A 23,541-nucleotide genomic window follows, 5' to 3' on the forward strand; every position below is an offset into this window, starting at 1 on the left:
TTGCTATACTATTTCTTCCTCTCTCTTCTTCTGTTTGTCTTTTATTTTTTTATCTTTCTTTTATTAATGACACGTACACTCATATATACTGAAGCCGAAACACTTATTGCAGCAAAAAAGCTTGCAAAACGAGAAAGCATTTTGAAGCTTTGGAAAATTTACTGCAAAAGAACAGACTATTTTTGAACTCTATATACACAGATGGATACACTTGCAAAGTCTCATTTTGTCGAAAGACAAGTGAAACTTCTGAGAGTGCTTCTCTTCAATTAAATGATTTTAATCAAGAAGAGATTAATACATATTTCAGACCGTGAACCGTAGACCCCGGCCGTAAAGATGTATTTGTATCTTATCATGGGAACAATGATATTCGAAGTCTTTCTAGTGCAGAGTATTATAATATGATGGGAAATACGAATAGACTTAAAAAAGAACAAAAAAGGAAGCAAGAATTAGGCTTAACTAAAATTGAAACTGATACCCCAACACCAAAAACAGTATCATCAGAAGATTACCTTCAACATGTGTTATACATGATGGAGCATATGAGTCGCTTATTTGAATTTTATGGGTTTAACACTGCAAGATACGGATGGAAAAACTACGTTGGCTCTCAAATCGCTATAGAAACAAGCGTCAATATTTTGTTAAATGGAGGTAATAAGTATAACAAGAATAGAAGAAAGAATATGAAGAGAAACAGAAGAAGAAAAAGAAAGGTCAGAAGGACTGAAGACAAATCAAGAGGAACGAGCGGCTGCCAATTCACAATTGAGAAGGTGTAGGAAGAACAAGAGCCGTTTCGAAGAAGGCGATCGCAAGAAAATGCCTCTTGTAATCTTTGGTGATGGTCTTCAAAACAAGGATCACATCAAATTCAAAGGTCTTCGACACGGCGTTTCAAACAAGATGTATAGGCAATTAAAGCATAGAGAGAGATTTGGAGAGTTGTTACTTTTAGATATTAATGAGTATAAAACCTCCAAGGTTAGTACAACGATGTCCATATATCACATGTCCTAAACAGTATCATTATAGAACTGTAACTCTTGCTTGAATCAAGACCTCAAGGATCTGAAATGTGGGGAAGGTGACGATGTCAAACGAATCCATCAAGTATTGAAGTGCAACATTTGCAATATATTTTTTTTTTTGGAATCGTGATGTTATGGCATCCAAGAATATGTTTCTGATTGCTTCTTCAATTTGGAATGGGAACGATTGCCCTACTGTCTTCACGCGACAAAGCGCCACCTCCAATGTGGTTGCCACATCTCATTCCGGTGAGGTGCTGGTTTAAAGATTTTACAGGTAAGAAGTCTTTACGAAAAAAAATAGCAATTTTTTTTTTCTGAATCTCATCTAACGTTTTGTTTCTGAATTTGAAGTAGAAATACTGTATAAAGTGCAACCTGGATGGCGACTTGGTTGGTTACCTCTTGGTAAACCCCAAGCCTGGCCCCTTCCATCCAATCCAAATGAACTCTTCACACGCTCACATAGTTTTTCTTGTTTGCATATGCATAACCGCCTTCAGATGCCCAAATCTATTGAAGATCCACTCTCTTATCTCTTGAACCTATTACCATCAACATTTCTTGCTAAGGAAGTGAGAAAATCAATCGATGCCTGGCTCATACGCTGGCCTTCCATATGTGCAATTCTGCTTAAGATGGACTATCTAGCTCACTCCCAAATCCCTGAACCCTCTGACCATCATCTTCTTTCAATACAAAAACGAATTTCTGATAGTTAATTATCATCACTTATATATACACTTCAATATTTTCCCTTTTATATCCAAAAAGGGGTTTTTCTTTCCTTTTCTTTTTTCCATAGCGATCTGACCAGGGCAAAACAGCATATAAATGCTATGTGCTCATTGGTCATTTTTTAATTTTTTTTAAATAAAATTCTTTAATCGCGTAAAGTGCAACCTCTGATAACAAATAATCTACAGAGTTAGACGTATGCTCCAAAAAAAAAAAAAAAATAAAATAAAATAAAACCTCGATTTTGACATTATGAATGCACTCATTGGAGCGTTTCATATAATTGACGTCAGTATTCAGCTGATGCTTAGAAAGTTTGCTTGAGCATTTCTCAGTTACATCCAGTAACTTGAGTTAAAACAGCACAAATTATGACAGTGTGCTTATCTAAAAGGAAAAAAAAATAAAAAAGAAAAAAAAAAAAGGACGCAAATTTCTATCTATCTAATGGAAATGTAAGGAAAGCCTTATTTTCAAACATTAGTTTACTTTTTTCTTTTTTGATACGTAATAGACATTTGAATATATTTCTAACTTTAGGGTTTCAGCAAATCTTCTAACTGTAAGCTGGTGCTGATGGTACTTTCACCTTTTAACTAAGACATGTTCCTTCTAAAAAAGGCACTCTTACTGTCTCACTTATAGTAAATTGATTAGAGCAATATACATGGGAATATAGTATAAATTTTGGTCTGGATTTGGTTGCTGTTTGTTTCTGTCTGATTTCTCTCCTCTAATCCAACTATAAAAAAAAAAAAAAATCTTGCAACCATCAATATCAGTAGCCCTTTTTACCTCTTACTCTGTGTGCATTTTTTTTTCAAAAAGAGTTAATATTTACTGGATTTTCCCATCCAATGCAAACCTTAAAAAAAAAAAAAAATGTTTGCCTTTATGTGAATTGAGTTAACATGATTTTTTTTTAATCATTTTTTTTTTACCTGATTTTTTTTTTATTTTTGCCTTAATAGACGATAACAATTAACATTGAGTCACACTTCAGCAACAACCAGACTCAGACATTAATTATGTATAACTTTGAGTGAATGCGATTATAGCAGCAAGGCCAGGATTTTGTTTGGAATTTTTTTTTTTTTTTGAAGCATATGTCCAACTTGTTACAGATATGATTATAAAAAAAAAAAAAAAAAAAAAAAAAAAAAAAAAAAAAAAAGATAAATTACATAATACAGAATAAACTATAAAGTTGAATTGAATAGAGAGTAAAACATTATAGTGCATACTACAATTAACATTTTGTAAACATCAAACACTTATTAACATCCAATCATCTGAAGGCGTCAATTATAAGACATCCTATCTATTAGTTCTAAATATTTATTTTTATAAAGGGTTCATATCGTCTTTAATCCAATGTAAAAGGCGTCAGGAACTTATACTCAGATCAAATAATTTTAAAACTTAAACCAGATCGTTAAAACACCTTAACTAATAGGGCAGTTCCTTGAATCAATAGGGCGTACTTTTTTTCTTCTTTAAATACTAACATTCTTTTATGGCTCATATCCTTTGATTCAGGATTCATGTCATATAATTACAGGCAAGTGTATGAAGATACGTGACATCCTTCCCTTTAACTCTTATTCCTCTCTTTTTGCTTTTTTTTTTTTTTTTTGAATGTAACCCATAATATTACACAAAGCTATAGATTATATTTGTCAAACGTCTCATATTATAATAAAGTTAAACGGTACTAATTTACTTTGAAAGCCCGTCAAAATTTAGAAAAAATAAAATAAAGTTATTATTATTTGATCGCTCTACCAGTGATAATCAATAGCATTAATTGATTACATATTGTCTCTTGTTTTATATGATAATAATTATATACTATTGCATCTCTCATATATTAAAAAAAAAAAAAAAAAAAAAGTAGTGTATATATCTCGAAGTTTCTTTTTTTTTAACTATAAAGATAAACAAAAAAAAAAAAAGAAATATATACTATAGTACGTTATTAAATAGAATATAGAAATGATATACATGTATCACAACTTGCGAAGAGTGAGAATGATCTTTATAAGGCTGTCTATCACACTTTTTTTTTTATATCTGTGTAAACATAGACAATTAGGTATCCTAATCTGGAACTCAATTTGACACAAATGTCATTTAACATCATCATACAATATTATTAGGTAACATTAATCATAAAAGACAAATCTATATAAAAGAGAGGATAATATGGATCGTATCAACGGTTTTTTAATATTATTATTATTTTTTTTAAGAAATCCTTATCAAATGCTCCATTTTACTACAGTTATTGCTTTGAAAATCGCCCTTTTCGTTGCTCTCATCCAAATGGCATATGCTGCTCCTGCGGACTCGGCTAAAGAAGAACTCGAAGATATGGCTTTAGCAATGACAAACTGTTATCGTGAAGTACATCATGTTCCTCCAGTTGTTTGGAGTAAAGAATTAGAGGCACATGCTCAAAAAGTCACTGATACATGTGTGTGGGGGCATAGTGTGGTAAGATAACAAAAAAAAAAGTTTATATGTATATATTATACATCAAGAATCTGTAATAATAATAATAATAATAATAATAATAGATGCCAGGCACCGGTCAGAACATTGGTCTTGGCTATTCCGACATAGGAGATGCTATCAATGGATTTTATGAAGAAAATGTCGACTATGATTATAAGACTGGTAGCTCTAAGAATGGTAAGGTAACAGGCCATTTTACTCAACTTGTCTGGAACTCAACTACTGAAATTGGTTGTGCCGCTACATACTGTAAAAATTATAAAGCTACCTTTTATGTTTGCGATTACAAACCTCCTGGAAATGTTATTGGCCTCTATACCAAGAACGTTTTCCCTATGTAAGAACCGAGAACCCTTTTATATATTTATATATACATATACACATATATCCATAGATACATCTATAAAAATAAAAATTGTAAAATAGTATCATCTCTATAAAAGAGAATCACTCTATGAATAAACTTCATCACTGACATTGTTTAATCTTAAATATGCCTTTTTTTTTTTTGTCTTTTATACAAGACCAAGATGTATTGTATAGATAAGACTCTATAAAATAAATAGAATGATTTGACAGCTGCTTTATAGTATGTGTTAATACTTATTCTCTTGGTCATATTAAGTAACAAACATGAAAAAAAGTGACACTTATATAAGTTATATTATACTTCTTATAAACGATCCATATACTCTCCTTCTTTTTTTCTTATAAACTTATATACATATTGAAAAGAATAAAGTATTATATTTACAAGATTATTTAATCTATATTATAACTGATTTTCATCGTTAACTAATTGATTATGGAGCTTGAAATAAACAGATTGCTTTTCCATCAACTCGGCATGTGTGCCTACGCAACGAATATGTTAATATGAGTGTACCTTTTTTTTTTCTTTTTTTTTTTTTACCTTTTTCTAAAATATTGCCTCGTGTTTTGCCCATAACAACAATCATATTTGCTTTTCTAATAGTTGAAAGTCTATGAGCAATCACAATCACTGTTCTTCCATGCATTAATCTATCAAGGGCATCTTGAACCATTTTTTCACTTTGAGCTATTTGTAAGAATAATAAATAAATAAAATGATTTCTATGTAAATCCATTTTAAGAATACATACTGTCTAAAGCAGAAGTGGCTTCATCTAAAATAAGAATCTAAAAAGAAAAGAAAAAAAAAACACAATAGTTAGTAAATATAAAATAAAACACACACACGCACACACATACAGTGGAAGGGAAGGAAGGGGAAACATTCAATAAGAATGATTTGGGTGGGTATATATATATATATATTATCTTACCTTTGGGTTCTTCAAGATAGCACGAGCAATAGCAATTCGTTGTTTTTGACCTCCTGAAAGAGCAGCACCACGTTCACCAACAATGGTATTGTAGCCATCAGGAAATCCTTCGATAAATGATTCAGCATTGGCTTGTCGTGCAGCTTCTTTAACCTCATCTAGTGTAGCATCAGGACATCCATAGCGAATATTTTCTAAAATAGAGGTTGCAAACAAGACAGGTTCTTGGTTGATAAATCCAATATGATGTCGTAACCAAGAGGGATCCAAGGTCTTTAGATCATGACCGTCTAGAAGGATATCACCCTCTGTGGGTTCATAAAATCGTTCAAGTAATGAGGCAACCGTTGATTTCCCAGAACCTGAAGCCCCACAAAGGGCTACAGTCGTGCCTCTAGGTACAGTTAGACTAAACTGATCCAATACCTTTTGATCTGGACGTGTTGGGTAACTGAATTCAAGATGACGAAATACGACATCACCTTGGACATGATCAAGTACAATTCCTCCTTTAAGTGGTACATGAGGATATAAATAAATAAATTCAAACACACGCGTAGCGGAAGCAGCGGCCTTAATTGTTTGACCAAATAAAACACCTAATGAAACTAAAGAATGTTGTGCGGTTTGTGTCGAGAGCATGTATGACATAAGATCACCACTAGTCAGTTTATCTTCAACAACCAGGGACCCGCCATAATAAAGAACAGTTAATACCATACAGCCTATTGATATGTTGGTCAGTCCCTGAAAGAGACCGATATGAAGGCCCATATGTTGATTAGCGCGAGCTACCTGTGCACATGCATCCTGATAATGTTCCATCTCACGATCTTCTGACGCAAAGGCACGTACAGTTCTTATGTTTGTAATCACTTCTCCAGCAACACCCCCTGAATACCCGTCTAATTCTTTATTTAGTTTACTCAATTTACGCAAGTAAGCACCATATATATTTAATAAAATATATAGAATAGGCATTGTAGCAAGCATAGTCATTGTCAATGGAGTAGAAATACGAAAAAGCTGAATAGTTGATCCAACAGTCTGAGTTATAGATTTAAGTCCTTGAGTTACGAGTTGCTTAAAGGTACTCTAATCAATTGTAGATATGTATATATATAAATGTGTGTGTTAAATTATATCATTCAACATGACATAGGATAGGTAGTCTACATATATATATATATATATATATATATATATATGCATTTATATACCTTGAATTCAGATACATCAGCTGTTAAACGGCTTATAAGTTCACCACTTCGATGACAATCAAAAAATGAAATATCTTGTCGAATAATAGCAGAAAACAATTTAGCACGTAATCGTTTTGCAACATTTTCACCAAAGGCAGAAACTAAAGATATATGAGCAAACGTAAAAATCCCCTGAGCTGTCAAGAGCCCAAACAATTTCAGTGCAGGTGCATTCAGGTCCCGAATAGTCAGTGCGCCTAAGCCATCAGCAGCTGCCTGGACACTAGAAGATAATACATTAATTAATTCACCAGTCACTAACGGTGTCTGCAATTGTACAATAGCTGCACCTACAGCAGTCAAGACGATAAGTCCAAGTAAAACGATATCAGGTTTAACTAGCTCCCAAATATCATGTATGATTGATTTTCTTTCTTGTTGATTAGCTGGTAATATTTGTTTGAACACTTTATCTTTTGTGACAGCTTCTTTCATAAACATTGTTCGCTGAATCAGTTGTGCATCGCAATAAGCTGTATTTATTTTAAAAGGTGAAAATGAAGAAGAAGAATGCAAAAGACCTAAACTGACTGTTATAGACATGAATGGTACACCATGTGTTTTCATTTTATTAATGGTAGTTAAAGTTTGGGATGAAGTGCTCTTTAAAAGATTCCATTCTTGTTTCAGACTACTACTACTTTTTTTTTTTTTATGCATAAATAAGAACACTTTCATCGTTGCTATTATTTTAAACAATTGAAGCTTACCTCCATTGAACGGTAGATGCTTGATTAGATAATTGTCTTGTAATTGTAGTAAATTTTTTAAAGTTTATTTGATTATTGAAGGACGACCGAATAGTAGCCTAACAAAAAAAAAAAAAAAAAAAAAAAAAAAAAAAAAAAAAGGTAAAGATATTACTTTTCTTAATAATATCTTTAGATTATTAGTGAAATATACCACATTAAAATAGGGCCGAATAATGAACCTTGCCACTAATAGCGGCATAGAATAATATTTATTTAATTGAAATAAGTAAATAAATAAATAAAAAAAGAAAAGACAAGACGGGGAGGAGAAATAGAAGGTTACTACCAAGAATTCCAATTGTAAAATTTTATTGGTTGATAAAAGGCATTTGTTACTAACTTTTGTGTTTATAGAATAGTGTTGTTTAAAGTAAGCACATTTATTTGAAACAATCACTTTACATGACTTTAGCTCCTCCCCCCCTTTTTTCTTTAATAAGATTGTCATAATAATAATAATAATAATGTTTGTATGTATATGTTTATATGTATGTATAAAAAAAAAGAAAAGAAACAATATTGGGTATTATTTTTTTAATAAGTTTTTCTGTCTTTTTTTTTAAGGGATTCTACTGTGAATGGCACAAGTCTTATATTAAAAACATATAAAAGGATTGAAAGCTGATGTTACGCGCATTTAAAACTTCTCCTGATGATGAGGTCGAAGTCCAACTTTTTTAGGATAAATTAAAGGGTGCAATTGAGCAAGGTAAGTGATGGTCCACCTAATTGGGAATTAATATATAACAAGTAGTGAGTTTTCTGCTAACTACAAAATAAATGAATAGAATTTACATTAAATAACAACAAACCAAAGACATGATAATAACTGTACGAATTACACTAGACAAGACATTAGATTTTAATTTTATATCATTATTTTTTTTAGAAAATAATAATAATACTATACGTTTGCTCATTTCCTTTAGGAGTCAAAAAGTAAGCTAAAGCACAAGCAATTGAAACACCAAAAAATGCCCAAATAATAGTGTATCCTGACATTTCTCTAATCTACAAAAAAAAAAATAAAATAAAAGAAAAAGTAGTTTCATTTATTATTGTTTTCTAATTTCTATTCAAGTTGAACAGCAGCATTGAAGGGTGTATGTAGCAAAATACTAAGTACACTACTTTTTTTTTTTTTCTTATAGAAAGCAGACCTTCCAACATAATATCATTTATACATTTTCGTATGCTGATAATAAACGGTGTAATTTTCATTTTCAAAGTAATATCATCTAGACATGTATGTATATATTGATAAAGTATACATCTTTCTTAAACTTGACATAATAAGCTATTATTTTGATAGTTAAAAAATATCAGTTGAATTATACAGTGTAGATGATTCAATTGAATTCAGCCCTATAGACTCTACTATCATTATTAGTAATGATAACTTATTGATAGTGTTATTATTTCGACATACATCGTGCAAATCCTCTTCTTTATTGTTTCCTATTTCCTCTTGAGTTGTTATTTACTTTTATTATAGAGTAGATAGAATACAACTTTCTTATTTATCAAATCCTTTAAAATCGCATAAAATCTAACAGCACAATTCAACCTAAAGGAAACGATTTTGTGACTTTTTTAATTGTTTAAAGGAAAAAAAAAAATAAAGTATAAAAAAGTAAGTCTGTGTTTTTTTTTTCATCTTCAATCATCAAGAAAAAAAAAAAAATAATAATAATGAAAAAGAAATACAAGACTAAATTTCCAGTCGTAAATATATAAAAAAGACGAACAAGTCTCTTTAATGGTATTAATTATAAATATGATTTTTTTTTTAAAAAAAAAAAAAAAAAAATGTTTATTTTCTTAGGCCCGCATCAAAAAGATTATGCAATTAGATGAAGATGTAGGGAAAGTTGCTCAAGCTACACCAATTTTAATTTGTAAATATATATACATGTATAAAATTGACAATGAAGATTATAAAAACTAATAATTTATATTTTTTCTTTAAATAAAAACTAAAATGGGATGCTGAAATTAGCTAAGGCATTAGAATTATTTATGCAATCTTTGATTGACCAAGCTTGTCAAGAATCTCGTGACAGAAATGCAAAGCGTTTAACTGTAGCTCATTTGTAAAGGTTTAATGTTAATAAAAGTTGACACACATGTATTAATATAATTGATTAGGAAAAAAACGATTGAAACAGTAGACAAGTTTGATTTCTTGAAAGACATTGTTTCTAGCATTCCAGATCCTTTAGAATCACAATCTTTAGATGGTATGGATAAACCAATTCGTTCAAGTAGAAAACCAAAGGTTAAAGAAGAGTAATAAATTATTATAAAACGACGATGATTGCGTACTTTTATGAAGATAGATGCATTCATAGCTTAGTATTACATTGAATTTTTTTTTGAATAAAACAAAACATATATGTTTGTATATATGATTTATCATTATAGAAACAAACTTAAATTCAAGACCATCATTACAGAAGAAGATTTGTTGATTTCACTTGGCAAAACTATCAGCTTTTTATTAAGTTAATATTTTTCATTAGAAAAAAAAAATCCATGATGTTTATTCAATCATTTCTTAAAACCAACATCCACGAATTGATTCATGATATTGGGATATATAGAATTGCAACATTCTTTATAAATCATTATTTATTATCTTGCTGTCTATTGACATGTATCTCGAATCGTAAATACCAGCACAGTACAGAGAATGAGTTAGCAAGGAAGCAAGGAAGCAAGCATACTTTCTATTTTTATTTACCAATCATGTAGTTCAAAGGATAGAAGGCCATAACCTCTTAGATTACCACACATCTTTCAGTCATTTGTTAGTGCTATTCAAGAGCGATTTAATGTATATCTATATCTGATCTTGTCAAGATATACATATATGCTATCTATCTGAATGTTCTTCTTCCACAAGTATCTATAATACGCAAGTTTATAGAATTTAGTCTATTTATCTTTTTTAATGCAGGAAGTGACTATAAATACTTGAATAAAACTTGTCATAAAATGTCTTGAATTTGTGTGAAACAATGATTTGTATATATCCAAGCCTTTTATTTTATGCTATCATAAATTTATCTCTTCTTTTAGTCTTTTTTTCTTTTTTTTTAATGTCTTCTTCTCCACCAGTAACAAATGAAGAAACACCACTTGTATTGAATCAACAAAATATAATAATTAGTAACAAGCCAGATTTGTATGCTAAATATACTTTAATTGCTGGTCTTGGCTTATTTGTCGCATTAATCATGTCTGTTCTCGTCCGTATACCTTTCACTATCTTTACATATCATCCATTCTTTATGACTCTCTTTGTTGTATTCGTAACAGAAGGTATATCTATTTTACAGCCTGCAAATACAGCACAAGAAAAGAAAAAGAGATTTCAATATCATGTTACTATTCAATTGACAAGTTCTATCTTTGCTATCTTGGGCTTTTCTTTCATTTTCTATAACAAGATTATTTCCAAGAAATCACATTTTGAGTCGTAAAAGTCATTGCATTCTATTATACTATGTTATGTTATTAATCTTATATAATATAGTCTTCACAGTAAATTAGGTCTATTCGTCTTTATTTGCTTATTTATTCAAGTTCTCTTTGGTATCTCTATAACGTTCTTGGCTCGTCCATTATTAGGTTCAGTAGATAAAGGTAAACGTGTATGGAGGTATCATCGTATATATGGCTATGTATTACTATTACCTTTGGTTTGGATAACAGCTCAATTAGGTGTACGTACAGACTATATCTATAATCATCTTTATAGTTCCTATTTAATCTACTTTCACTGGCTGGCGGTAATACTGATTTTTTGTGGTGTTTACTATCGTGTTCGATTCTATAAACTAAAAGCTATTACTACCATCAATGTCACACAACAGTAACATTATCTCCTTCTTTTCCTTCTCGTACCCAGTATCGAATTATTATTATTATTTAAAAGTCCACTTCTTCTGGTGGCATTCATATTATTCTCTCTCTCTCTCTTTTTTTTTTTTTTTTTTTTTTTTCCTTTTTTTTTTATTTATATTTATTTATTTATCTATTAGTAAAGTAAATAAAAAGGTGAATTGTCGTTTACCTTTTCTGTTTTTTTTTTTTACATCTTTAACAACAACAACAATTATCTACAGCGTATTTTATCTATTTTTTCTCCTTTGGAAAATCTTTATGGGCTGTCTAAAGTCTTTCTTTAGCTTCCATAAAGTTTCTGAAAAGGAACAAAAAACGACGGTCATACTTTTATGGGACAATAAAAGGATACATGTTAATTTTAAAGAATTTCCTGGTGGTTTCAATGAGGCTACTGTGAAAGACTTGAAAGAAAAATGTAAAGCATTGACAGATGTGCCGATTGCATTGATGAAACTTCAAATATCAGGAGGTAGAAGACTATATAATTGAAACGTTTTTTTTTTTTTTCATCATCATGTTTTAACTTGATTGGTATTTTAGCAAATATGAAAGATGATGCAGCCACATTAACTAGTTTGGGTGTCCGTACAAATTCGATTATTACCTTAAACGGGGAAAAAGCTGATGTAAGTTGGTTTGTATATTATATATACATGTAGGACAACAGTTCCATTTATATTTTTTATAATACAGGAGGTTGTTGTAAAACAAACTGCATCTGGTAATCCAGAAGAATATGGATTAATGTTACGGATCGAAAAGATTGTAGTCGGTTTATCAGAAGGAATTATAGAGCAAATCACTGAATTTGAAAATATGATTACAGATCATACTTCAAAGAATAAGAAATTAGATGACATTGAAAAGAAAAAATTACAAGATCGAGGAATCTATCTATCTGAAAGGATTATGCAAGGATTGATTGGTTTAGATGGAGTAGAATGTCCAAGTGGTTTTGAGACTGCTAGACAACGTAGAAGAGAAGGTGTTAGATTATCACAACAATTATTAGACCGTGTCGATAAATCAAGAGCTATTGTAAAAGAGCTATGTAAAAAATGAATAAATTAGAAAATTATTTGTCTTTTTTTTTTTTTTTTTTTTTTATATCTCCTCTTTTCTTTTTACCCTCCTCTTTTTCTTTAAAAAAAAAATAAAAATAAAAAAAATACACACATAAAGGAAAAAGAAAAAGAGAAAGAAAGAGGGAAATGACTTTCTTACTCAAACGAAAGAATGTTGCTTTCGTTCAGTCTTTGTTTTATACTATACATTCTCAATGTCGTAGGAATTCAACTGCAATTACATTCAACATGCTGCGGCATTATCAAAAGGAATGTATTGAAACAACCTTGAAAGAATTTGAAAATGGTTGCAATAAACAGATTGTCTCCTTACCAGTTGGTAAAATAAATAATAGAAAAAGTTAAATTTGAATTATTCCTTTTAATATGACTTAATAGGTAGTGGAAAGACGGTAGAGATCAATAAAAAAATGTATATATAAAATAATGATTTATTTGTATATATAAAATCCTATTTTGTATTTTAGGTAATTATGTCAAATCTTATTCCAAGAATCCCTTCTCCTACACCAGAAGCAACTAAAGTATTACTATTAGCTCATAGAACTGAGTTATTAGATCAAGCACATAATCAGATTTTAAGATATAATCCTGATTTGGTAACTTAAAAAAAAAAAAAAAAAAAAAAAAAAAAAAAAAAAAAAGAGCAAAAAAGCTTATTCTAATAGGATATAATGAAAGGTAGTTGAAATAGAACAAGGAAATAGAAAAGTGAATATGGATAAAGCAGATGTTATTATTGCCTCTGTACCGACCTTGGGAAGAATAGGCTCTGAGCGTATTACGAAATTTAATCCTGATCTTTTCAAGGCTATTTTGATAGATGAAGCACATCATTCAGTTGCAGAATCGTATATCAATATTCTTAATTATTTTGGTGTCAATAACGAGGATAATAATAATAAGAAGAAGAAGCTATTATGGGGTTGTACAGCCACTGCTAAACGCCATGATGGATTAGCCCTCAACCAAGTATTTGATAAAATCACATATCATTTTGACTTTATGGACATGATCGAACAAGGTTATCTTAGTCAAATGAATGTTACCACTATTAAAACAGAAGTTGATCTTGATGCTGTGCGGCGTACAAAGGCTGATTTTGTATTAAGGGACTTGTCTGATGCAGTGAATACAGATGCAAGAAACCAAGTGATTGTATCTAGTTGGCAAAAATATTCAGAGGAACAAGATCGAAAATCAACTTTAGTCTTTGCTGTTGATATTGCTCATACAATTACATTATGCAATGCATTTATTGATGCTGGTGTCGATGCTAAATGTATTACTAGTAAATCAAATCCAATTGAAAGACTTCAAATTTTAAGGGACTTTCGTGCTCGTAAATTTCCCGTTTTAGTCAATTGTGGTAAGTTAAAAATAAAAGAAGAAAGGAGAGAGAGAGAGCGAGAGAGCAAATCTTGTTTTATTTATTTATAAACGTTATTATCTTTTCTTTTTTTTTTATATAGCTATTTTAACAGAAGGTACGGATATACCATGTGTAGATTGTATTTTATTAGCAAGACCTACGCGATCTGCAACATTATTTCAACAAATGTTTGGAAGAGGGTTGAGATTATATCCAGAAAAAGAATATTGTTTAGTCATTGATTTTGTAGATAATTTCAACCGAACAAGTACATCAGGTCTTATTACTATTCCTACTTTATTAGGTTTAAATGCTGAAGGAATGATAACGAGTAAGTTTTTTCTTTAGCAATACAAACTAGAACATACTAAATCTCTCTTTTAGATAAAGACATTTTAATGTTAGAAAAAGAAGCAAAAGAGCAAGAGGAAGCAATAGAAAATGAAGAACAGGAAGGGAACAACGAATTGGATCCTGATCATATCAGAATTCAAATTACAGAATATGATACTTTACAAGAGCTTATAGCTGATATATCCGTTTCATCTGAGTTACGACATATAACATACAATAGTTGGGTGAACATTGGTAAAGATAAATATGTCTTGAATGTTTTAAATAAAGGCTATTTAATGGTAAAAAGATCAAAAGGTAGGTATATATAGATATTAATATTATTTAAACATGATCTAAAAGTATCTTGTATAGATAACTCTTCTATTTGGTCTGCTAGTTTTAGATATCAAAGTGTAGACACAAATTTCTTTGGAAGATCATTTGATGTGCCCTTAGAATCAAAGGATTTATCTTCAGCTATTCGAGGAGCTGATACATGGCTTCAAAAGAAATTTTCAGATACCATGGGTAAAAGCTTTTTTTATAAACTCACAAGATCAGCTCGCTTTCGAAAAGAGCCGATAACAGAATCACAGATAAAGGCTTTACGACGTTATAATATTACGATTCCTATAGACATGACAAAAGGTCAAGCGATGGATTTATTAACCAAATTAAAATTTGGACAATTAAGTTTATGGAAAAAGGAAGTTAAATTGGCTTCTTTGAAACAGAAAGAAATGAAAAAGAAAGGTGAACCCATCTTGTCACGAAAAAAGGAAATTACATCTTTTTAAGAAAAAAAAAAGGGAGGGGAGGGAGTGGAAGCAGAATTCATTATTGCTGGGTTTTTTTTTTTTTTCTATTTTTTTTGCTACCAAGTGAATGATAAATAAAATTAAACTAGACTTTTGTTTCCATTGATTGTAGTAAAATAGGCGAGATGGTATTTGCCACTGTTTTCTTAATTGTCTCTGCCGAATAGACCATATTGAATATCGATTAAATGTTAATACAAAAAGTAAAATAGAAGAAAAGAAGATGGCTTGATATTTTATAAAGCGTGATAAGGATGATGGTGTTTTAGTATATGCTACTAATACTTGTTGTTGTTGATGATAATGATGAAGTAAATTCTTCGATAATAATTGATCCAAGGCATAATTTAAAAAAAATTTGATTGAAGATGAAGAAATGAAATGATCGTAAGTCGTTGTTGACGAATTGATTTGCTGAACATGTTTATTAATGTAATAATATTGATGTATATTGATATCGTCTTCTTCCTCAGTCGTTATGCTTTCCACTGTTTCATTAAGCTGCTGCATAGCCATCATTAACTTCCATTGGCTATAGGCATATTTTTTCTTTTGTTGTAAAAAGAGTCGATGTTGATGATGCGTAGAAGTCGATAACGAAAAATCATCATAACAAGGTAGTAGTGGTGATGTACTACTACTACTCGTTATTCTCCTTTTTGAGATATTTTTCTTTATGATTTGAGGGCAAGAAGGGTTTGATGGTGAATATGCATAAAAAAGGGATAAGCTTTGCTTAGCTTCGTCTATTAATTTCTCTATAGATTGATTTATACGAATTAAGCTGTCATTATTATCCTCTTCTTGTTGTTGTAGCTGCTGCTGAAACTGTTCTAATGATATTGAATCACTAAAGAATAGTCAAATTAAAAAATAATAATAATAGTAATAGTAATAATAAAAAATAAAATGTATATATATATGTGTGTGTATATAAAGAGTTACAATTATATGCCTTTTATTATTATCATTATTATCATCATTATTATTATTATTATTATTATTAGGAAATGCAAAACTAAATTGTGAATATTAACCTTACATATTAAATACTGAATCTATCTCTTTTTTAAGTCTTGTTAAAAGGTAATTATGTTTTATTATGAGCCTATAAAGAAAAGAGAGAGAGAGAGAGAGATACGTTAAAACAAATAAAAATGTAAATACAAGTTGTTTATGGATTACTTTTGACAGCTACATTGGTATATGTCGATCATAAATTGTATATCTTGAATAGATTTTTTCATATAGTTTAATAATTTATTCGCTTCCTTTGTCAGCTATATATTAAAAAAAAAAAAAAAAAAAAAAAAAAAAAAAAGAAAAAGAAAAATTAATTTTATAAAAGTGTCTTGAATATGGTTTCGTCTACCTCTTTATCCCATGCTTGTTGATATTTTTCTGCCAAAACAGCAGTATATGAAGGTGGTGATGACGGAAAAGGATTCTTATTATGAATCTTTTCATTTTTTAAAAATTGTAACACGGTGAAAGTAGTAGTTGGACGATAAAAATTATCTTTTATTAATGTACAATCTTGGTTGCTATACTGTCTATACTCTAATGAATCCTGTTCACCATAGAATAAAGACATATAATATTTTGAACGTTTTTAAAATAAAATAAAAGGTATTAATAAGAAATTTACATAAAAAAAAGGAAGAAACGCAAGTTCAGTAAATTATTTTTTATTGTAATAAAATAATTTGAAATGTGTGTAACAAAGCCAAAAATCCATGAATTTATACAAGTGCTACGTTTGTGCATGTGATACCAAAGGTCATTAAAGAAGTTAATAAATGCTTTTTTTATTATTATTATTATTACTCTATGTTTTCTCCCTCTCTCTATCTCTCTCTCTCTCTCTCTCTACCCCTATAAATAAGCTTTTAAATAAATTTTTAGGGATAAGGAAAGAGGAAGAAGCTATATTATTAAGGAATTACGTGTACTCAAACACTTTTTATTATTATTATTACCTATATAAGAATAAATTATGTCTAGCTTGACAGATATTTTATTTCATTTTTTGGTTTGAATAAGAGAGAAAAAAGCAACACACATGTACACATAAAGTACAAGACCCTTTCTTTTTTTTTTTTTTTAGAAGATTAAAAGAAAAAACAGAATAATGATTGCATTATAAGAAAGAAGCCAAGGGTATTATGCTCGTTGTAAGCTAATACCAAATAATAATGCAATGCAGTAATATTTAAGAATGATAACCTTTTAATTCTGCTTATTCATTGATAATAGAATAAATAAGGAAAATTATGCTTCTTTGAATAGCCTTTGTTCAAGGACAAAAAAAGGGGTGGATTTATGTAGCACATTTATTGGGAAATACGCCCATTGTTATAGATGTTCATAATAACTATAAGGATTCCTTTATAATACTAATTTCCAAGACCCTATATAGAAAGAAAGAAAGAAAGAAAGATGTATCAATAATAATGTAATATAAAATGTTAGATATATATTTCTTTTATTATTATTATTATTTTATTTTATTTTATTCATTTATTTTTATTTATAGTGTATATTCTATTATATTATGCAAACATTTAATAAAATCAAAAGATGGACAAGCCTCAGACTGAAAAATAAAAAAGTAAAGGCTGAGAGATTAGACTTGATTCATTTTTATGACTCTGACGTAGATGAGCATTGGTATGCTGAAGAGGATTTAAAGCAATGTCTTCCACAAGACTTTTTTCACAAAACAAATCACGATTTAATGCAGAAAGCCTTTTGGGGTGTTTATGCAGGAAATTATTGTCGTAGAGAAAATACTTCTTTTGGAGTCCCTAGTATTGAATTTCCCTCTACAGAACTGCCATTTGTGTATGAATTTGCTGCTAGATGTGGTGTTAAAGAACCTATTATTAAGTAAACATATATATATATATATATACTAAGAATCATCTTTTTATACTCTTTCCATTACTATTAGTATTTATCCAGATTATTCCTATCAAGGCTCAAAAGTAAAAGCTGGACATCATGGCTATGTAAAATGGCAGTTTAGGACAAACAATGATTTTTTAAATGATTATAACTTTGCTTACAGCAATATTGGAAGAGATGAAGAGCAAATGCATTTAAATAGTGTTCTTATAGGAATGTTTAATGATAGAGAGTCTTTTATGGCCTTCTTTTTAGGGTGGTTTCTAACAGAAGGTGTTATTTGTTGGGATCATGTTGATATAGATGAAAAAAGAATGAATATTCTTGTTTATCATGGTGCTGAACTTGCTTCACCTAGAGATCAACACTTACTATGCTTGTTTGCAAATAAAATGAGGAATGACCTCGGTATTCCTGTAGATCTCTATAGGGACCAGTTTAGTAAATCAAAGCAGATTGTACTAAGGCTTTTAAATTGTCAAGAAATGAATATGTTCGTGCTTGAAGCTATTGAGCTATTCAAGGCTCGAAGCATACCACTGAATGGTAAACTCTTATGGTGGGAAAAGTTATTAATGTATAACCACAAAGGCTACATTTTTGATGGAACAGCACCTCCTTTAAGACTTACATTTTTAGACTATTTGGGTCCAAAAACAGTGCTACTTGCAGATCATTTTACTTTTTTAATAGGACAGTAAGTTTACTTTTGAATTCTAGATCATATTATTTTTCCATTTATACATTTATTTGTTGTTGTTTTTTTTAGAGATTTTTACCCATTGAATTTGTATCAATTAAACAAATTACTTGAATTCTGTGGCTACTCTAAAGTAAAATCAACTTATGATTTCAATGTTCGAGAATTTTCTCAATGGGTACTTACTCTTTACGAAGAAAAAAAATTGACAAAACAACAAAGGGTTCTTTTGAAATACATCGATTGTTGTCGAACAAGATTATTTAAAGAATTACGTGTAGCAAACTATCAATACCTGGTATGATTGTTTTTTTTTCTTTTTTTTCTTTCTTTTGTATCCTCATTTAACTTAAAATGCTAACTGTTGCTGCTTAGCCTCCAAGACCAGAAACAATTGCTTGTGATAATGCTGATGAACGTGAAATAATTTATTACAATAATTCTGTAAGTATTTGACTACCACTATTTTTTTTTTTTCTTTTTTGAGTATATAATAGTTAATATTTTCTTAGCTACACGTAGATTATTACCAATGCAGAAGATGTAATATAAGATATGATTCCGAAGATTTAATATGGTCCCATTTTATTAATGATCATAATTATAAGGTATATATACATATATATATGTATATATATAAGGCACTAATTATTATTCTACTTATTTTGTAGAAGTATATAGAAATTGATGACTAAATAAATGTATGTTAGAATTATAGGATAAAAATAAACTATTTAAACTATCGAAACGACTTTTTTTTTCTTTCTTTAACCTCTCTGTTCTAAATAAAATATGCGGTTAAATGTTAGAAAGACATAGCACTTAAAAAAAAAAAAAAAAAAAGAGAGAGAGAGCTAAACTTGTCTTGTTTCTTCCGTTTTCAGAATTGAGTTTTGTAGATTTTTATTTAATGTTTTACTATAACACATTATCAAAACTTTGTTTCCTCATCTTTGTGTCTCTTTGATATTAAGAATAAGCTAATAATTGTATATTTTATTATTGTATAATATCAAACCCCAATAAAAGAAACGAAATATGAATTAATTAAATACAAAAAATAGGTAGATTTTAGTTCTACTTCCCTATAAAAAATTTACAGTCGTTTATTCTCTCTCTCTTTTTATTATTATTATTATTGTTACTCCATCAACGTCTTCTTCTTGTTGTTGTATGTTTTATTACTTGATTGAATCGAAGCAGCTGCACTACATTTGAATACGGTTTACATGCATGAATTTATAATTCGTTGCTTCTGACCTTATAGTAATAATATTTACGTAAGACTTGTATGTGTTATATAAATAAATATAATATACAATTATAGTTTTTTATTGAATAGTAGAATAAAAAGATAAATACTTCAGACACGGGTACTACAAATATCTTTATTTTAGTACGACATACAAAAAAAGGAGAAAAACAAAACTGACAAAACAGGCTTGCTTCCAACAATACGAAGAATATGCATCCCAAAAAATGGGCCGACACCGGGATTTGAACCCGGGACCTCGTGAATCCGAATCACGAAAGTTAACCACTACTCCATGACGGCTTGCGTAAATTTCCGAAAAATGTGACCTCTATGACCACCTGAACAGAATATTAAAACTCCGACACTAATTATTATCATCTTCATCATCCGTCATTGTGCTGTTTCTTACTCTATAACGGTAGCTGTCTACAATTCTAAATTATTTTTTTTGATGCCATTATAGTGTTGGTAAGATTAGTTTTATGTTTGCAGTTGTTTTTACCACCAAGTTAATAGAAATAAATCATTATTTATTACATAATGAAGAGGTTATTCACATAGAACTAGTGTATTGCACTTCACAGCAAAATATTCATTCTACATCCAGTTTTAATAATAGTCATTATCAATAATAATTGTATTCATCGTATTATGTAATAATTGTTGTATTTGTACATGACATCATAAAGATATAATAAAATATAAATGTGAATATTCATTACACAATAATATTGTATAAAAAATATATCATTATGTCAAACATAAATTATGTAACTATTAAATGTAAAACCTCCAAATGAAACCCTTATTGAATTAGCAATATGTGAAATATAATACCAGATCATGATTTGTATCATGACTGTTGATAATGTTTTGAGTTCAAAGATAAGGAAAGAGAAAAAAAAAGAAAAGACAAGTCTGTGAAAACTTCGTATAGTTTTATTGAAGAAAAATAATACAGAAATTGTACCAGAAGAAAATAATATGAAAAAATGACGAGGGCTATTTTTATGTTTTACGAGGTAAGTGATATTAATAGGAGTGTAATTTAGATAAGTAGAAACTGCTATAATAAAGCCTTTATGCACAAATATTGTCTCCGAATAATTCTGCATGCAGTATGCATATTTATGCCTGAGCTGTTGCTGATATTAAAAATATACACGATTATTGTCTTTGGGATAAGCAACGCGTTAGTATTAATTCACAGTAAATATTCCCTCTATAACAATACCATTACTATAAGCTACTATTATTACCATCCTCTAAGACGTTATTACATAACAATATTCAACATTATGGATAGATATATAATATGTATTACTAGCATAAATAATTATGTAATTCAATAGAATAGTCATAAACATATTGAATTCTTATTATTACATAATTCAATGTATATAATTATTTTTAATGCTCGAATACTCTAACAATGACTATTATCAAAACAGAGTGTAGAATAAATATTATGCTGTGAAGTAGAATACACTAGTTTTATTTGAATAAACTCTTTATTATTTAAATAAATGATAGTTTATTCCTATTAATTTAATTGTAAATACGACTACAATAGTAACAATTAGCATCAAAATGATGACGAGGAGATTCCTATATTAAAATAGTTATGTTATAAACATTTACATTTGTGGATTGTTTTTAGTAAAATTACTTGAGGTCAAAATTTGATTCAAAAAAGTTTTATATAGCAACCGATTAGAATATTTATAATATTAAAAGAATGTGAGATGATTTATGTTATGATATTTTATAATCTATAAGGTAGATGTAATTTTATTCAATATATGAAGGAGAAAGATAAAATATGATAACCTCACCGACAAATTTATTTCACACTTTTATAAAATATAATTATTTAAAATGATGAATACATTTCATCTTTAAATACTCTATAAGTTTGAGTCGTTTTACCTGTAGAATGCTTTTTAAGAAACAAATATATAAAGATATCTTTTTTATGCAATAGAGATCAAGTAATTCCATACAAGATTAAAAGATAAAAAAAATTAGATGCTTTATTCTTTTCTTAACTAATAATATATAAATTGCCCTTACTTTTTTACAATCATAGAGCATAAACTTATGATACTAAAATGTAGAACATCAATATTCTATAATTTTATTATTATGTTGTTTTGTAGGCTCATAGCAAGTTATATATATTTTCTAACTTTATTTTAGTCAATTTAGAGTTATTATTTTTTTTACTTGGTATAGTTTAAATGGCAGGTTAGATTGTGTTGTATATGTTTTAATAAGGAATGGAATATAATAGAGGAATATTTAAATAAGCTATTTGCCCATTTGATATGCTTGAGTTATTTCGCCTTAAGTTTTTGTTAATTTTCTGATTTGTCTAATATCAAGTAGCTGAAATAACTATAAGTATACTAAGATTGCATTTTGAATAATAATTGTTATATATAATAAAATTCTCATCTATACTATCTTTAATGATATATCTTGTAAGTTTTTGATTTCTTGAATTTAATTTAGATATATAAAATAAATTGCTTTATCCCATCCATCATTATTAATCCTTTAATAAATTCGTGATTTGGTTTTCTCCAATATAAAAATAAATTCATTAGATACGAAGGCTTTAATTTTTTTTTTTTTTTTTTTTTTTTGCTAAATCCATTTTGGTAAATATCTATAATTAAAACAAAGAAATAAATGCGACATAAAACGAAGATAAACGCCATATTTTTCTAGTAATCTATTTAACTCCTTTCTTCAATATTCGTGTATGTAAAAGCCTACAAAATAATATAAAGCACTTTTTTTTTCTTCTTATCATATAAAATATAGCCATTGTTTACCTTATCTATTTAACTAATAAGTCAAGCATATTTCATAATGAGGTTTTTTTTTTATTCTAGCTGTATAATGTAGTCTTATCATATTTGATATAAAAATAAAAAAAAAAAGAATCAAAATAAAATATTTATTTAAAGTAGTAAAAATGAGATGCATATAAAAATATTTTCTTTTTTTGGCTCCTACACCATATGAACATCTCATAGTGTTATTAGGAGATCTTTCTTATGAAAAATAAAGATGGAAATAGATGAGGGGAGAGAATTTGAGGCAGAGAGAGAAGGAAAAAAAAGGGGGGAGGGAAAGAGTAAAGAAAGCATAATTTTTGATCTATAATATATTCCGTTATGTACGCCTTGTCATTAATGTATATCTAAAAAAAGAGTATTATATATTCTTTTTCTTTAAATAAGTTATGTAAATAGAAGGTAAGTTATATATTGAGAGATTTTTTTTCATAATTTGTATAGCTTTAATGTTTTTTTTTTTTTTTTTTTTTTTTTTTTTTTTTTTTAGCTTTATAAATATATCCTTTATTCAAGTTTTGATAGATAGAACAAAATTTATTTGATAGAATACAGAAACAGATAAATTATAATAAATAAATTAGCATGTATAAGTAAATGTGGCAAAATATTACAACTTTTATTCAAAAAACAAAAGAAAGTAAACGCCTCCTTGTCAAATATCCAACACAAAGAATAT

General features: G+C 28.8%; 11 protein-coding genes and 1 non-coding gene across 12 annotated transcripts; 8 read left to right on the forward strand and 4 right to left on the reverse strand.

Annotated features, from left to right (window-relative positions):
* Nucleotides 1-432: 432 nt before the first annotated feature.
* Nucleotides 433-825, forward strand: BX663DRAFT_520300 (uncharacterized protein). The gene has a single exon (XM_051529099.1). The coding sequence runs from the start codon at nucleotides 537-539 to the stop codon at nucleotides 786-788; it is 252 nt and encodes an 83-aa protein (XP_051379731.1). The 5' UTR covers nucleotides 433-536; the 3' UTR covers nucleotides 789-825.
* Nucleotides 826-1,420: 595 nt separating this feature from the next.
* BX663DRAFT_440663 (uncharacterized protein) lies at nucleotides 1,421-1,759 on the forward strand (the record flags this gene model as incomplete). Its single annotated transcript, XM_051523408.1, has 1 exon — nucleotides 1,421-1,759. A coding segment is annotated over one exon (339 nt), but the record flags the coding sequence as incomplete, so codon positions are not given.
* A 2,401-nt stretch (nucleotides 1,760-4,160) lies between these two features.
* On the forward strand, nucleotides 4,161-4,633 carry BX663DRAFT_440666 (CAP domain-containing protein; the record flags this gene model as incomplete). The annotated part of the gene is made up of 2 exons (XM_051523409.1): nucleotides 4,161-4,268; nucleotides 4,355-4,633. 2 exons carry the CDS (start codon nucleotides 4,161-4,163, stop codon nucleotides 4,631-4,633), a joined length of 387 nt encoding a protein of 128 aa, XP_051379733.1.
* A 677-nt stretch (nucleotides 4,634-5,310) lies between these two features.
* Nucleotides 5,311-7,404, reverse strand: BX663DRAFT_440637 (ABC transporter type 1, transmembrane domain-containing protein; the record flags this gene model as incomplete). The annotated part of the gene is made up of 3 exons (XM_051523406.1): nucleotides 5,311-5,352; nucleotides 5,600-6,694; nucleotides 6,820-7,404. The coding sequence occupies 3 exons, from the start codon at nucleotides 7,402-7,404 to the stop codon at nucleotides 5,311-5,313; spliced, it is 1,722 nt and encodes a 573-aa protein (XP_051379734.1).
* A 448-nt stretch (nucleotides 7,405-7,852) lies between these two features.
* Nucleotides 7,853-8,639, reverse strand: BX663DRAFT_520309 (ATP synthase subunit H-domain-containing protein). The gene is made up of 3 exons (XM_051529100.1): nucleotides 8,524-8,639; nucleotides 8,409-8,456; nucleotides 7,853-8,338 (listed from the first exon to the last, which is right to left on the reverse strand). Exons 1-3 carry the CDS (start codon nucleotides 8,613-8,615, stop codon nucleotides 8,251-8,253), a joined length of 228 nt encoding a protein of 75 aa, XP_051379735.1. The 5' UTR covers nucleotides 8,616-8,639; the 3' UTR covers nucleotides 7,853-8,250.
* A 666-nt stretch (nucleotides 8,640-9,305) lies between these two features.
* On the forward strand, nucleotides 9,306-9,906 carry BX663DRAFT_488977 (histone-fold-containing protein; the record flags this gene model as incomplete). Its single annotated transcript, XM_051524856.1, has 4 exons — nucleotides 9,306-9,338; nucleotides 9,439-9,511; nucleotides 9,613-9,706; nucleotides 9,762-9,906. The coding sequence occupies 4 exons, from the start codon at nucleotides 9,306-9,308 to the stop codon at nucleotides 9,904-9,906; spliced, it is 345 nt and encodes a 114-aa protein (XP_051379736.1).
* A 1,000-nt stretch (nucleotides 9,907-10,906) lies between these two features.
* BX663DRAFT_415159 (cytochrome b561 domain-containing protein) lies at nucleotides 10,907-11,350 on the forward strand (the record flags this gene model as incomplete). The annotated part of the gene is made up of 2 exons (XM_051522336.1): nucleotides 10,907-11,094; nucleotides 11,152-11,350. Coding segments are annotated over 2 exons (387 nt in total), but the record flags the coding sequence as incomplete, so codon positions are not given.
* Nucleotides 11,351-11,598: 248 nt separating this feature from the next.
* On the forward strand, nucleotides 11,599-12,611 carry BX663DRAFT_520314 (uncharacterized protein). Its single transcript, XM_051529101.1, has 3 exons — nucleotides 11,599-11,994; nucleotides 12,066-12,151; nucleotides 12,219-12,611. The coding sequence occupies exons 1-3, from the start codon at nucleotides 11,781-11,783 to the stop codon at nucleotides 12,585-12,587; spliced, it is 669 nt and encodes a 222-aa protein (XP_051379738.1). The 5' UTR covers nucleotides 11,599-11,780; the 3' UTR covers nucleotides 12,588-12,611.
* Nucleotides 12,612-12,633: 22 nt separating this feature from the next.
* On the forward strand, nucleotides 12,634-15,556 carry BX663DRAFT_182029 (P-loop containing nucleoside triphosphate hydrolase protein). The gene is made up of 7 exons (XM_051521687.1): nucleotides 12,634-12,929; nucleotides 12,989-13,002; nucleotides 13,078-13,209; nucleotides 13,292-13,979; nucleotides 14,083-14,313; nucleotides 14,367-14,633; nucleotides 14,691-15,556. Exons 1-7 carry the CDS (start codon nucleotides 12,737-12,739, stop codon nucleotides 15,113-15,115), a joined length of 1,950 nt encoding a protein of 649 aa, XP_051379739.1. The 5' UTR covers nucleotides 12,634-12,736; the 3' UTR covers nucleotides 15,116-15,556.
* Nucleotides 15,557-15,826: 270 nt separating this feature from the next.
* BX663DRAFT_182043 (uncharacterized protein) lies at nucleotides 15,827-16,799 on the reverse strand. The gene is made up of 4 exons (XM_051521688.1): nucleotides 16,509-16,799; nucleotides 16,322-16,416; nucleotides 16,179-16,244; nucleotides 15,827-16,091 (listed from the first exon to the last, which is right to left on the reverse strand). The coding sequence occupies exons 1-4, from the start codon at nucleotides 16,728-16,730 to the stop codon at nucleotides 15,998-16,000; spliced, it is 477 nt and encodes a 158-aa protein (XP_051379740.1). The 5' UTR covers nucleotides 16,731-16,799; the 3' UTR covers nucleotides 15,827-15,997.
* A 502-nt stretch (nucleotides 16,800-17,301) lies between these two features.
* On the forward strand, nucleotides 17,302-19,438 carry BX663DRAFT_576639 (uncharacterized protein; the record flags this gene model as incomplete). The annotated part of the gene is made up of 7 exons (XM_051532163.1): nucleotides 17,302-17,310; nucleotides 17,673-18,025; nucleotides 18,090-18,740; nucleotides 18,813-19,041; nucleotides 19,119-19,187; nucleotides 19,256-19,351; nucleotides 19,415-19,438. 7 exons carry the CDS (start codon nucleotides 17,302-17,304, stop codon nucleotides 19,436-19,438), a joined length of 1,431 nt encoding a protein of 476 aa, XP_051379741.1.
* A 787-nt stretch (nucleotides 19,439-20,225) lies between these two features.
* BX663DRAFT_t115 lies at nucleotides 20,226-20,298 on the reverse strand. Its single transcript has one exon. It is a non-coding gene; the product is annotated as a tRNA-Pro (tRNA).
* Nucleotides 20,299-23,541: the final 3,243 nt, after the last annotated feature.

This window comes from Cokeromyces recurvatus, assembly GCF_025118155.1.
Source record: "Cokeromyces recurvatus strain NRRL 2243 chromosome Unknown BX663scaffold_28, whole genome shotgun sequence".
Lineage (NCBI taxonomy): Eukaryota > Fungi > Mucoromycota > Mucoromycetes > Mucorales > Mucoraceae > Cokeromyces > Cokeromyces recurvatus.

What these genes read in the sequence shown, in the direction of transcription:
- BX663DRAFT_520309 (XM_051529100.1), bottom strand. Translation starts at nt 8,615, where the DNA reads ATGTCAGGATACACTATTATTTGGGCATTTTTTGGTGTTTCAATTGCT. An exon ending in CCTAAAGGAAATGAGCAAAC is followed by an intron (nt 8,457 to 8,523) that starts GTATAGTATTAT and finishes TGTCTTGTCTAG; the next exon opens with TGTAATTCGTACAGTTATTA. An exon ending in TTGGTTTGTTGTTATTTAAT is followed by an intron (nt 8,339 to 8,408) that starts GTAAATTCTATT and finishes ATTCCCAATTAG; the next exon opens with GTGGACCATCACTTACCTTG.
- BX663DRAFT_182043 (XM_051521688.1), bottom strand. Translation starts at nt 16,730, where the DNA reads ATGTCTTTATTCTATGGTGAACAGGATTCATTAGAGTATAGACAGTAT. An exon ending in AACAAGCATGGGATAAAGAG is followed by an intron (nt 16,417 to 16,508) that starts GTAGACGAAACC and finishes TTTAATATATAG; the next exon opens with CTGACAAAGGAAGCGAATAA. An exon ending in ATAGATTCAGTATTTAATAT is followed by an intron (nt 16,092 to 16,178) that starts GTAAGGTTAATA and finishes TAATAATAAAAG; the next exon opens with GCATATAATTGTAACTCTTT.
- BX663DRAFT_520300 (XM_051529099.1), top strand. Translation starts at nt 537, where the DNA reads ATGATGGAGCATATGAGTCGCTTATTTGAATTTTATGGGTTTAACACT.
- BX663DRAFT_182029 (XM_051521687.1), top strand. Translation starts at nt 12,737, where the DNA reads ATGACTTTCTTACTCAAACGAAAGAATGTTGCTTTCGTTCAGTCTTTG. An exon ending in TAAGATATAATCCTGATTTG is followed by an intron (nt 13,210 to 13,291) that starts GTAACTTAAAAA and finishes ATATAATGAAAG; the next exon opens with GTAGTTGAAATAGAACAAGG. An exon ending in TCCCGTTTTAGTCAATTGTG is followed by an intron (nt 13,980 to 14,082) that starts GTAAGTTAAAAA and finishes TTTTTTATATAG; the next exon opens with CTATTTTAACAGAAGGTACG.
- BX663DRAFT_520314 (XM_051529101.1), top strand. Translation starts at nt 11,781, where the DNA reads ATGGGCTGTCTAAAGTCTTTCTTTAGCTTCCATAAAGTTTCTGAAAAG. An exon ending in GAAACTTCAAATATCAGGAG is followed by an intron (nt 11,995 to 12,065) that starts GTAGAAGACTAT and finishes TTGGTATTTTAG; the next exon opens with CAAATATGAAAGATGATGCA. An exon ending in TAAACGGGGAAAAAGCTGAT is followed by an intron (nt 12,152 to 12,218) that starts GTAAGTTGGTTT and finishes TTTATAATACAG; the next exon opens with GAGGTTGTTGTAAAACAAAC.